At 38.8% G+C, this 13,453-nt stretch overlaps 1 protein-coding gene across 1 annotated transcript in view; it reads left to right on the forward strand.

The window, feature by feature from the left end:
• Positions 1-12,795, forward strand: part of PLA2G15 (phospholipase A2 group XV) — a 205,484-nt gene extending 192,689 nt beyond the window's left edge. Inside the window, 2 exon segments of the mRNA XM_075188816.1 lie at positions 6,707-6,931; positions 11,145-12,795. Coding sequence (XP_075044917.1) covers positions 6,707-6,931; positions 11,145-11,656 — 737 coding nt within the window. The 3' untranslated portion in view covers positions 11,657-12,795.
• Positions 12,796-13,453: the final 658 nt, after the last annotated feature.

The following is a 13,453-nucleotide window of genomic DNA, read 5'->3' on the forward strand; positions in this document are numbered from 1 at the left end:
ACAATCAACTGACTATGCTATTTTTGGGACTACAATTCTAAGGTAATTCCTATACTACTCTGCTCCTCCCTTTTTTTTTTTTCTTTTTCTTTTTTTTTTTTTTAGCCCACGCTATTGATCTGGATGCACTTTATGCCCGATATTCTCTTTTTTCTTTTGTTACTGGACATTCTATTTTGATTATTTTTATTTGGACTCTATCCTTTTTATATTCATTAACATCTTCACTTTTCCTCTATTGTGTGGCCTATCTGTACATATCCGTTTTAACTTACATTAGTAGACAGCACTGTATGATATTTGGTTCAGAATATTTTTTTTTCCTGTTTTCCTCCTCTAAAAACTAGGTGCGTCTTATGGAGCGAAAAAATACATTAAATAGATAATGATGAATGCCATTATAGTTGACTGCCTCCACAAGGTACAGAAATTACATTTCTTGTCAACCTATGATCCCTTGGTTGCCTCGTAACTTGGGTAACAGTTTTGCTTTTCAATCTATAGCTGGTATGCTGAAATTGACCTGGGGTCAGGTCCTCTGATTCCGCTATTTGCTCTTTACTCGCCATCATTGGTGCTTCTATATGTACTAGATGGATGAGAGAAGCTTTTTACAAGTGTGCTAATTGATAACCAATCACGTCTAAGTGAAAATTAACTGTATCCCAAAACAGATAAGAAAGTGTTCTCTAATTTTATACATTCTATTAGGTATTCAAGCATTTTGATCTAAAAATGTTAATGTTCAGGTTTTCATACAAAATATCTGAGACCCCTAGGGGTTGTTTGTCTTAAATAGACTTTTCAGCTTGGCCTTGGTAATCGAAGACTGAACTTTGATTTAACAACTATGTGTGAGGGGTATAACTCCTTTGCTGTTTATTTTTTGTCTTTTGTATTTACATTTCCTCTGTTCTTCCAGTGTGAACCTTTTCTATACGCACCTGACTCCATTGCGGGTCTTGCATCTGCATTTGGGAGTTGGGGATGGGGTCCTACCTCCATGCAGTATGTAAATAACGAGGGGTGGGTGAATGTGGCTCACGCCTACACCCCAGTGCACTATAACCAACAAGCTCTTCCGCCTTATGAATAAACTAAACATTTGCTCCTGGAATGTGGGAGGTATCCACTCCCCAGTCAAAATGAAAAATCTTTTTACCTACTTAAAGAAACACAGGGCTGATGTCGCCTTCCTCCAAGAAATGCATCTAGTTGCCGCAGAACATGACAAGTTAAATGTTACAACAAAAAATAATTGCACATTCATTCACATCAAAATCATGTGGGGTAGCCGTTTCACTTAGGGCATTCCATATACAGTTCACTCCCAGATTTCGGACCCGAAAGACATTATTGTGGATAGCAGGAGACTTACTCTATGTAATCTATATGCATCTAATCAGTATGATCTAATTTTTATTTTTTTTCTTTGTTTCTAAACTAGATCCATTTGTAGATACCAATATCATTTCAGGCGGTGATTTTAACATTGTAGCTTCTACAGTGCTAGATGGAGGGGGAGCATCTGCGCAGGGAGGCCACCCCCCCCCCCTAGAGGTAGGCATAAACTATATTGCTGATCAACTACATCTACTTGATGATTGGCGCCTATGTAATCAAACAACCTGAGAATACACGTCTCTGAGCAGCACATGGGACCCTTTCTCCGATAGATTATTTATTAGTTTCAAACTTTATACTAAATACCTTGGGTGATGCCGGCATTCACACCATAGTGCTAACTGATCATGCTTTGGTGTGGTTGGATGTTACCAGAGGTAACCCTAGACGCCCCCACAAACAATGGAGATTCCCAACCTATTTGGCTAATTCTCTGCACTTGGCATGAATTTCTTTTTAATAATGAATCCCACAAGTCTGATCCTATATTATTCTGCCAGACAGCATCATAATATCATATGTCAGCAAATATTCTAAATCTCAAGCTCGGCTTTATCTTGATATACAAAAGGACCTGACTGACTCTTACCAAATTTGGAAGCGTAGCAATGCTCCCTCTAACAAACGTTTATATGATCAAAAGAAATCAGTTTGACAATCTATTCGTACAAATAGCAGATATGAACTCCCGACTGTCCAAATTTAAATTTTATAGACTGGGCAATGAAAATGGCCATTTCCTCTCTAATTAATGGTGGTAATGATATTGCCAGTGCAGCTAACACAGACAACGAATTCATAGACAAAATATGCCCGAACGTGACTTCAGCATTATTAAAAATAAATAAATCCAGAATTACCTTTTTTAATAACGAGAGAACTATCCGACTGTCTTCTCAAAGATCGTGATCAGAAGTAGTAATGGCACTGCGTTTTTACGTTACTAAAAATGGTGCCATATTAGAATTTTTTAAAGCGGTGATGCTGGCTGTCATGTAAGTGTAACGGTTAGGGATTGTCAGCTGGAATATGGCAGTTGTCATTTTCAATGGCGTAAAAATGCAGTGCCGTTATTACTTCTAATCAGGATGTTTGAGAAGACAGTCGGATGGTTCTCTCGTTATTAAAAAGGTAATTCTGGATTTTTTTTAATGTCGCTGAAGTCACATTCAGGCATATTTTGTCTATGAACTCGTTGTCTGTGTTTATAAGCATCGTTGATTAGTATCCAATCCCTGGTTTATTATAAGGAGAGCGCCTCCCCACCAATATCCCTGCTCTTCAAAACAAAGCTGGTTCTTTGGCTTCTGAGGAGAAAGATCCTTAATATCCTTAACAAATTCTATGAAAATCTGAATAAACAAGACCACTTGAGCACTGTTTTGAGATAAAATAAACCTTCCTCACATAACAGGCTGAATCACTCATGGCACCTATCAATCTGGAAGAAGTCACTAACATACTTAACGTTAAAATCTTTCAAATCTCCTGGCCCATATGGTCTAAGTAGAGTTCTACAAGATACTGGCAAACACTATTGCTGAACCCCTTACTGATTTTTTTCAATCCTGTTCTTACCAACCACATCTTACCCCTCCATTTCAACTCGGCTATCCTTAAACTTTTACCCAAACCAGGTAGACCCTTAGATGAGCCAGGCTCTTATAGACTGATATCCTTGTTAAATGTAGATTATAAAATTCTAATCAAAATTCTGACGGAAAGGCTAAAGACTAACTTTCCTACGATAATCCATAAAGACCAAACATGCTTTGTCTGGGGGAGAAAATCAGTCACTAATATCCGAAAAATATTAACAATCTTGTCTCTCTTGAACTCTTCTGGGGACCATAGCCCACAATTTTATCATTAGACACTGAGAAAGCCTTTTGATCTAGTGACTTGGGATCATCTTTTCGAATCCTTCAGAAGGATTGGCTTCAGACAATTTTATCCTTATAATGCAGACCTTCTATATTAAACCTCAAACTCACATAATATCTAATGGACATGTCTCTAACCCCTTCACTATACAACGAGGCACATGTCAGGGTTGCCTTTTGTCTCCTTTGCAATTTGTACTGGCACTAGAGCCTTTAGCCATTGCTCTTTGATCAGACCGTGACTATTCTGGCATAGTTGTTCGCAATCATGAATGTAAATTGGCCATGTTTGTGAATGACCTGATGCTGCTGGTCTCCCGACCTGAGAAATCAATTCCCTCAATAGTCAATTTGATCTTAATATATAGGACATTTGCGGGATGCAAATCAATTTTCCCAAATCCAAAATACTGACTCACTGAACAACCACTTACCCCTGAACAGCCTCTTACATTGTCATACTTCAGATGTGTCTTGCACAAATTGTAATATCTAGGTATCTATATTCCCACCCACTTCAGTGACCTTTATAAATATAATTATCCCCCAATTATTCGAAAAGTTGAATCCATCCTAACCAACTGGGAAAAATCTACCCCTTTCTCTGTTAGGCAGAAACACTGTGCTCAAATCCAATATCTTTCCCAAACAGGCTGTCGTTGCAGATGCTTCCTGTCTGCTTCATGCACATAGATGTGCAACCTTGTTTACTACATTTCTGTGGAGTGGTAGAAAACTGTAAATCAAGAGATTCAAGCTTAGACAACTTAGGACACGCGGTGGACTCGGATTTGCTGACATCAATGCGTTTGTGTTCAACGCTTTTTAGATACGCCTCAAGTTGGCTATTAAGGCAGGAATACTTTGCAAATTTAACCCTAGAAAATGATCTATTATATTCGTATTCTTCCGTGGCCCTGATACATCTTCCTAGAACAGATACCTAGGGGGTTCCTAAACAATATCCCATTCCATGATGCCTATAAAGCATGGACTTCTACCTCATGGAAGTTAGACCACCCATGGGTCATCACCAATGTAGCTATATGGGGAAATCTTGCATTCACCCCAGACATGGACAATAAGCTTTTCTCCCTGTGGAGAAACAAAAATATCTCCTCAATTTGTGATGTCTTTTAAGCTGCTGAAAGGAGAGTAGCGTTCCTCCAGGACCAAAGAAAAATTCCAACTCTGTAATACACATTTCTTCATGTATTTACAATTACGACACCCTCATGCTCCACACAGAGGGGAAGATGACATTATCCGTTCCCAGTGCTTTAGATAAATTATTATATTTCTCAGCCAAATATGTAAAATTCATTATCTGTACTTTGATCTTCTCCCACAAGATGTATCAAAAATTTTGGAATATCCAAAGGTAGCTTGGGCCAAAGTCTCTGTGATACTCCTTCTCCACTGATCTGGTTAAATACCATGATAATATTATGAAATGGCTACATTCAACCTGGAGGTGCATATAAAAATATTAAACAGTTTTTCTTTGGTTCTGTGAAATATACACACTCTGTGACAGAGGAAACAGAATCTTGCACCAAAGGTGTTAGGAACCCCAGCAGCCAGTACCACAAAACCCGGAGTCTACTCCTAAAGTCTGGTGTTCACTGTTGCCCCTGATGGTGGGGACAGACTTGGCTGCAGACAAACGGAGGGTCGTGAAATGTGTACTGGCTTGCGGGGAACCCAGGAACGGAGAGTTATAGGAGTCTGTGATTCCAAAGGACAAGCCGAGGTCAGGGGTCACTTGCAGAGAGTGATAGTCAAAAACACGCCAAAGGGTCGGGGTCACGAGCAGGTCAGCAGAATCGGGGACACAGGCAAGACGGCAGAATCCAGTAAACAGGCAAGGGGTCATACACGGAAGGACAAGTTCTAAAGGCAAACACCACTGAGGCACAGGAGCAGGCTAGGCACGGGAGCACAGAGCTATAACCAGCAGGGAGACTAAGCCCTCCCTGCCTTATAAAGTAACACTGGGCAATGAAAATGGTACAATCAGCCCTAGGGGCTGTCTTACTAGCGCCACCTGATATATTGGCGCGCACGCCCGGCTGCACCTAATGCCGGGAAGCGGCGCTATGCCCTGCAGCGTCCCTACTGTTGCCTAGGCAACGGCCGGGACCAGATCCGGAAGTGACGTCCCGGTCATCATAGCGATGGCCGGGACGCGGAGGAGAGAGTCGCGGCGGCTGGGCACCGCCGCGGCTCGTAACAAAAGGCAAACATTCACAGGCATCCTTTTTTTGCAATATTTGGGAATGCTGGAAAATGCCAAAATTTTGGAATAAGATTTTAAATTTCTTCAGTGTGTTTTTGGGCACCTCTCTGCCCCCTGGACAAAGCACCCATCCATTTTTGTAACTTTGATCACTGGATCACATTACTACCCCCCAAGGGAAATCAAAGATGTTCAACCATTCCTCACGGTGGTACTTGCTATCGCCAAATTAGCCATACTCCGACATTGGACTTCTGCTACTTGTCCTTCCCTACCTTTTTAGACTCCTATTTTGATAGGAGGGCAACTCTTCCTGATTATTGAGAAGGGTGTGATGAAATTATATGCTAACTGGGGTCCCTATATTTATTCAACATCCCCCTGATCTAAGAGATAGTATCATGAAACATTTTTTGACTGCACAATCTTTCTGTATAGGGCGCTGGGGACGACGCAACCTACACTGACCTAGCACATGCCAGCATACCAGCTCTAGGGTAAATCTGATATTTGGGAGTAAACGGGTTACAGTTGGGCCTTGCTTCCACCCCCCCCCCCCCCCCACACCCTGCTCCATTCTCCCTCGTCTTTGAGGGCAGATGGGGACTTGTGTGACCTACCTTGTAAGATGTATGCTTAGCAGGTCTAGCATGCCTCAATATTTGTCATTTTACAGGGGACATTCACTGGAGGTTTGAATGATCTAAATGTTTTTTGTTTTATTTTTGCTGCTCTGATATATTGGTAAACATGACATCAGTATTTCACTATATCTACATGACCTGAGTTATAAAGGTGTAATTTCCTTTGGATAATGTGCTGCAATAATCTTAAATTTATCATAATCTGTTCATGTTCGAATGCTTTGTACCTTCCTAATCCTCACAATTTTCATGTCTATATGCTTTGTACTATATTTGAAAATCGATACAACAAATGTTTTATTAACATTAGTTAATACACATTTTGAACGAAATCTACTGCTTCTTTTGTGCTTGAGAAAGATAATGTTAAATGATAAAATGACTGGAAATTAGCCTTGCTGCTAGTAGTAACGAAGATCCAAAATAACACATTGTGTACCTTTTTTTTTGGGGGGGGGGGGGGGGGTAGCTTTGTGTACTAGAACATATGTTTTAACTTTAAGTATTTCTTCTAAAATGTATTTTCTCTTTCCTAGATGAGAACACAGAATATTTTGAGGCTTTAAAGAAGCTTATAGAAACTATGTATGAGACCTATAACAGCCCAGTGGCACTCATTGCACACAGTATGGGCAATCTGTACACACTTTATTTCCTCAACTGCCAGACACAGGACTGGAAAAATAAATATGTTCATTCCTTTGTGGCGATTGGAGCTCCTTGGGGTGGAGTGGCTAAAACTCTGAGAGTTCTTGCTTCAGGTCAGTACTACATTGAACGACAATTTAAAGCTAGAACTAATTTTTGTGTTTATTACAAAAAAATAAAAAAAAAAATCTCCAAACTGAGATGAAAATTCTAAATAAACTGTACGCTAAGGCATCAGCAAATTTAATTTTTCATCAGGAAAGGTTTTTGTTCTGTGCAAACACTATTTTCTTAAACTTAAAAAAAAATTTCAGGTGTATGTACAGTTGTGAAGAGATCATTAGAAAATAGACTGTAAATAAATGTGAATGCTATAAATAGTAACATGGGAACAGAAACAGCTCACAATCACATGATTTTGCCTGTATTTCTCAATTTTAAATTAAACCCAAAACACATGCAGATTTTTGGCCAATACACGGAGATGGTTTTAGAACCACAAAACGGGGGTCTGTGCACATCTCTATAAAAATTTATAGGGAAAGTCTCTGTTACAAAATAGTTTCATGCTTTTCAATATTTTTAAAGCACTCTTTCATGTCCAGAAATTTGATCCTTTTTTTTTTCTTTTCTTATTGCTTTCTTTAATGACCAGATCTATTCATTCTTTAGTTTAAGTTATAAAGTGCTTATTTTATTTGAATGGCCAAAAGTTTTGAGAATGACACAAATATTTTTCACAAAGTCTAGTGCCTCAGTTTTTATGATGGCAATTTGCATATACTCCAGAATATCATGAAGTGATCAGATGAATTGCAATTAATTTCAAAGTCCCTCTTTACCATGACAATGAACTGTATCCCAATAACACTTCGACTGCATTTCAGCCCTGCCACAAAAGGACCAGCTGACATTGGGTCAGTGATTCTCTCTTTAACACAGGTTAGCGTATTGATGAGGAGAAAGCTGAAGATCACTCAGTCATGCTGATTCAGTTAGAATAACAGACTGGAAGCTTTAACAGGAGGGTGGTGCTTGAAATCATTGTTCTTCCTCTTTTAACTATGGTTATCTGCAAGGAAACGTGTGCAGTCACCATTTCCTTTGCACAAAAATGGCTTCATTGGCAAGGATATTGCTGTTAGTAAGATTGCACCTAAATCAACCATTTATCAGATCATCAAGAGCTTCAAGGAGAGAGGTTCAGGGAGCCCAAGAACGTCCAGCAAGTGCCAGGACCATCTCCTAAAGTTGATACAGCTGCGGGATCGGGGCACCACCAGTGCAGAGCTTGCTCAGTAATGACTACAGGTGTGCGTGCATCTGCACACACAGTGAGGCGAAGAATTTTGGAGGATGGCCTGATGTCAAGAATGCCAGCAAGGACACTTCTCTCCAGGAAAAACACCAGGGACAGATTGATATTCTGCACAAGGCACAGGAATTGGACTGCTGAGGACTGGGCTAAAGTAATTTTTTCTGATGAATCCTCTTTTTCAGATTTTTTGGGGCATCTGGAGAAACGCTTGTCCGGAGAAGGAAAGGTGAGCGCTACCATCAGTCCTGTGTCATGCCAATAGTAAAGCATTCTGAGACCATTCATGTGTGGGGTTGCTTCTCAGCCAAGGGAGTGGGCGCACTCACATTTTGAATAAAGAATGGTACCAAAACATCCTCCAAGTTAAACTTCTCCCAACCATCCAAGAACAATTTGATGACAAAAAATGCATTTTCCAGCATGATGGAGCTCCTTGCTATAAGGCAAAAGTGATAACTAAGTGGCTCAGACCTTAATCCCATTAAGAACTTGTGGTCAATCCTCAAGAGGGAGGTGGACAAACAAAAACCCACAAATTCGGCCTAACTCCAAGCATAGATTGGCTAAGTATGGTTGGCCATCAGTCAGTATGTGGCCTAAAAGTTGATTGTCAGCATGCCAGGGCGAATTGCAGAGGTCTTCAAAAAGAAAGGTCAACACTGCAAATATTGACTCTTTGCATATATGTAATGTAATTGTCAATAAAAGCCTTTGACATTAATGCAATGTTTGTGATTTTTACTTTAATATACCATCGCAACATCTGACAAGTCTAAACACTGAAGCAGCAAACTTTGTGAAAAAAATACTAGTGTCATTCTCAAAACTTTTGGCCATGACTGTACAGACTAATGTTGTACAGTGTAATCAGTGTAAATTCAGATTATGTATTTGTGGAAATAAGCCATGGATTCTGCAGAGCAAACTAGAAGAAATAGCTATTGAAAAAAACTGAAACAAATCATACTCTGGCATACACGCACACAGTCCCAGATGGCCAGTATACCAATACAGATCCCAGTCCCTTTACTGTACAATTCAGAGATCAGTGTTGCCATATGTTACCCAGTTCATGGTGGCCCAATGACCATATAGTCCCTGGGCAGCTAGTGGTATTACTTCTAGACGTGGAGTTGCTTAGTCAAGTCACTACACAACCTTTTATACAGATATGAATTACAGGAAGGTCATTATTCAATGTTTATCATAAGTAATCTTTTTCCTACTAAAATGCTAGTGTTCTAATTTGCATCTTGTGAATTTTTTTGCATTCCCCGCAAAAAATGGCAAACTACCTTTTTTTTTTTTTTCACCACTTTTATGGATAGAAGTTAAATGTGGCCCTTCCACCCTTCCCTTTTAAATTGTGGAACGTAAACCACCTTTAAATTATTTTGCAGTTGGGCTAGTAGTTCTGAATATTGTTGTGCTGGTTATATTTAAATTAAAAATTTTAAATGTGTGAAATTGCAATCCTTAAATGACTAATGCTGTCACTTCAAATGACTGATAAATAAGTAACGAGTATGTTTATCAATAAAGAATATTTTTATTCCCACAGATGGGGGCAAATGCAACTGTGCGCAGAGTACCTCCGGATAGGACGCACTGCGTTATCGTAACAACGTGGATTTCCCTTCGTCCCCCTTCGGGTTGCGAAAGGAAATCAGCGGTACCATATTGCCATAAGAAATGCATAGTCACAATGTTCATCTGAACATCGGGACTAATTGAATATGCCCCAGAATTTGTATAGCTAATATGATCCTCAAAGTTTTACATGTTCATGTCTGCTATAGAAAGTCTTTATAGCATATTGAATTAGCTTTCCAGTCCGCGATTATGCGCAGCTGCACCTGTAAAGTGACAATACAGTACCGCAACACTGCAGATTTCCCTTTGCAACCCTATGGAGTACACACGTAAATCTGTGATGTTGCAGTAGTGGGACTAGTGCAGCCGCGTGTAATCACGGACCGCTAAGCTAATTGAATATGCCCCTTAGGGTTCATATTGCAAAGCAATGGTTGCTAGTATCTGTGTCTTTTGTAAGAAACTGTAGCTCATTCAGCCTCATTTAAGGTGACCATATAGGAGCTGGCTGAGATTAAATACTCTGAGCAAAGTTTTAGAATGTTAGCAGCAATTTGTATCTCCTACTCGTATACCCAATTTCAGAATGAATGAATCTTAAATGCAGCCAAAAATGTAAACACACAAGATAAACCAATAATAAACATTAGTGTTTAGATGCCCTTTAGTAGTTTGTAGTGGTGGTGGTGGTTTCCTGGTCATAGCCAACCTTGCCAAATAATTCATAGTACAAGCTCTTCTTAATAAGATCTACCATTTGAGACCTTTAAAAATGGAAAGCACTACTGCAAATTGCAATAAAAGTTTTATGTATAGGCTCAAAGTAGTATTTAAAATGATGGTTTAAAATACTTAATTAACCAAGAATTCATTTATACATTTTTTTTTTTTTTTTGTAATTTCACTAACCTGAGGGAGAAATTTAAGAGTTTTCAAATATTTTTTTGTCTATTTTAATCCTCTAGATTTACTAAAGGCCAAATCGCTATAAAACCACACCACATTAGACATCACCGTCCTGATTTTTTTATTTTTCCATGTAAAGATTACGAAGTGTGGAACTTATCACGCTGTTGATTACCAAACTGATGGGAAAAAAAAAGAAGTGGTTGTGAGAGGCTGTATCGGCTATCTTGCCTGGTTCAGATCTGGCTCCCCCAAACGATTGGCTCAATGCTAAGTTGCATTTGTACCAGGGGAAAAAGAAATCTAAATGCATTCTTGTGAAAGTTCAAGTACCAGCATGCACTAGTGTACCAGAAAAACTAATTGCACCTCTAGGTTATACTTGTACATTACTAGAAAGGGACACTTATTTCCATTACACTATTTTGGAAAGCACCAAAACAAAAGTTTTCTAGAAAATATCACGCCGATGTTTAAATATAATATTTTTTTTTGTGTTTTTGTTTTAGGGGACAATAATAGAATTCCAGTGATCAGTTCTTTGCGGATCCGTGACCAACAACGGTCAGCTGTCTCCACCAGTTGGCTACTTCCATATAGCAACACATGGCCTCCTGACAAAGTTTTTGTGAGTACACCCAGCACAAACTACACCCTACAGGACTACCAGAAGTTTTACAATGACATTGGTTTCCAGGAGGGCTGGTTCATGAGGAAAGAAACACAAGGACTTATATCATCCCTTACTCCTCCGGGGGTTCCATTGCACTGCCTCTATGGAACTGGAGTGGACACCCCTGATTCATTCCAGTATGAGTCTTTCCCAGACAAGGACCCAAACATTATATATGGGCCTGGAGATGGGACAGTGAACATAGAGAGTGCTTTACAGTGCCGTAAGTGGATGCACCATCAGAAACAGGCAGTGTCTTTAGTTGAGCTTCCAGGTAATGAACATATTGCAATGTTGTCAAATGTCACCACTATTTCATACATCAAAAAGGTCCTTTTAGGTGTGTAGCCTGAATTTGAGGCATGTGAAAAGCTGCCTTTGTGCCCTGTGGTAAATGTCCTTTAATGTTTTGCTGCACTAGAGCAAATCCAACAATTTAAAATTAAGAATGTCCTTGAATTTATATAGAATATCTGCTTTCGGATTAGGCCTTGTTGGTTGACATGTATTGTGTTGTAGCTCTTTTTGAATGAACATGTCCAATCGTTTGGACATTGTATATTTCTCTGGCGGTATTTGTATTGCATTATAAAGTTAATTGGCAACTCAAAATATTTCCTTTCGAACAAGACATCACTTAAGTTCTGTTTTTATTCATAACTGCTTTTAAAAGAAAACACTTTCAGTTTAAAATAACAAAGGAAGAAACATACAATGGTAAGTAATGTGAAAGTGTATTTTGTTGTCGTCGGACAAGTATTTTCGATTGTAAAGGTGCCCAAGCTTGAAAGTCAACATTAAGAGATATTTAACTTTTGTGCATTGTGATTTTGTTGTGGATCACTAGCACCCTAAACCACAATTCCGTTAAGTGTTAAGAGTTGGTTTACAGTGTGTTTGTTTACATCTGTTCGTGTATGATACATGAATTGCTTAGAGTTTGCTGTTTACATAAATTGCATTTAGAGATGTCAAATCTTGTTCACTCTGTACCTCATTTACCTTTTTAGAACAAATCTTTAAAATAGCATATACTGTAAAATATACAGTAATAATCATGCAAATTGTGTAGTATAATTGGAGTTCTCACAATTAGTGGTTGCACAGGAACACTGTTTTCATAAATTTGTGTTTTTCATTCATGCACTTCATTTTTCAAAATTTTAAGGCAAAGGTCAGCCATGTAGCATCCAAACAATCAAGGAAAATGTAATTTCATACAGATAGTAGCATTAATATATGATAGTAGTACATACTTTGTAAAATCTTATTTCTACTCCTTATTACTGTAGTTTGCAAAAAAAAGTTAATGTTAGAAATCAGGTCACACATCAAGCTGAAACTGCCAAATTTTATATACATGTATCAAGTTTTCCTACTCTCGTGTATCTGAATTTATTTTTTGTCAGAAATCCGTTTTTTAATTCAGAAATGTTTGCCTCTTGTGCCTCTACATTGAAATAAATAAGTTAACAAACTTGATTACATTTTGTGATTGCTCTACCTGTCATTTGTTCAGTTAACATAATTTTGTTTAATTTCAAATGTCTAATTTAAGGTAAATCATTTCTACACCCTCTGACACAGATGTCTGTCAGAAACAGCCTTTGCAATACGTGAGGATATACGGGTATATTTCACTCGGCTAACCACGGAGGCTGATTTTATTTATACAACTTTATTTTATACACAGCAGCTGATGTACTACTTTTCTACTGTTTTTTTGCTTTCTTTTACTGCCTAATAGAACCTATTTATGTCCCAGATACATAATGTTACTTTTAACCACATTGAAACTCATCTGCCATGTTGCTGCTCAATCTTGCAATATGTCTAGGTTTCTTTGCAATGCTCTCTTATACAGACAAATAATTGGGGGGGAAAAAGAAACCCCATTTCAAAGAGCGACTGTCTAAACCCAGCTCACGTTCACTATTAGTGGGTAAACAATCAAACGCTTTGGTGAATTCTGCTTCTTAATGATGGGAAGAGCTGACATCGAAGGATCAGAAAGCGACGTTGCTATGACCGCTTGGCCGCCACAAGCCAGTTATCCCTGTGGTAACTTTTCTGACACCTCCTGTTTAAATCCCAAAAAGTCAAAAGGATCGTGAGTCCCCACTTTCACGGTCTGTATTCATACTG

The sequence above is a fragment of the Mixophyes fleayi genome, chromosome 10 (assembly GCF_038048845.1).
Source record: "Mixophyes fleayi isolate aMixFle1 chromosome 10, aMixFle1.hap1, whole genome shotgun sequence".
NCBI lineage: Eukaryota > Metazoa > Chordata > Amphibia > Anura > Limnodynastidae > Mixophyes > Mixophyes fleayi.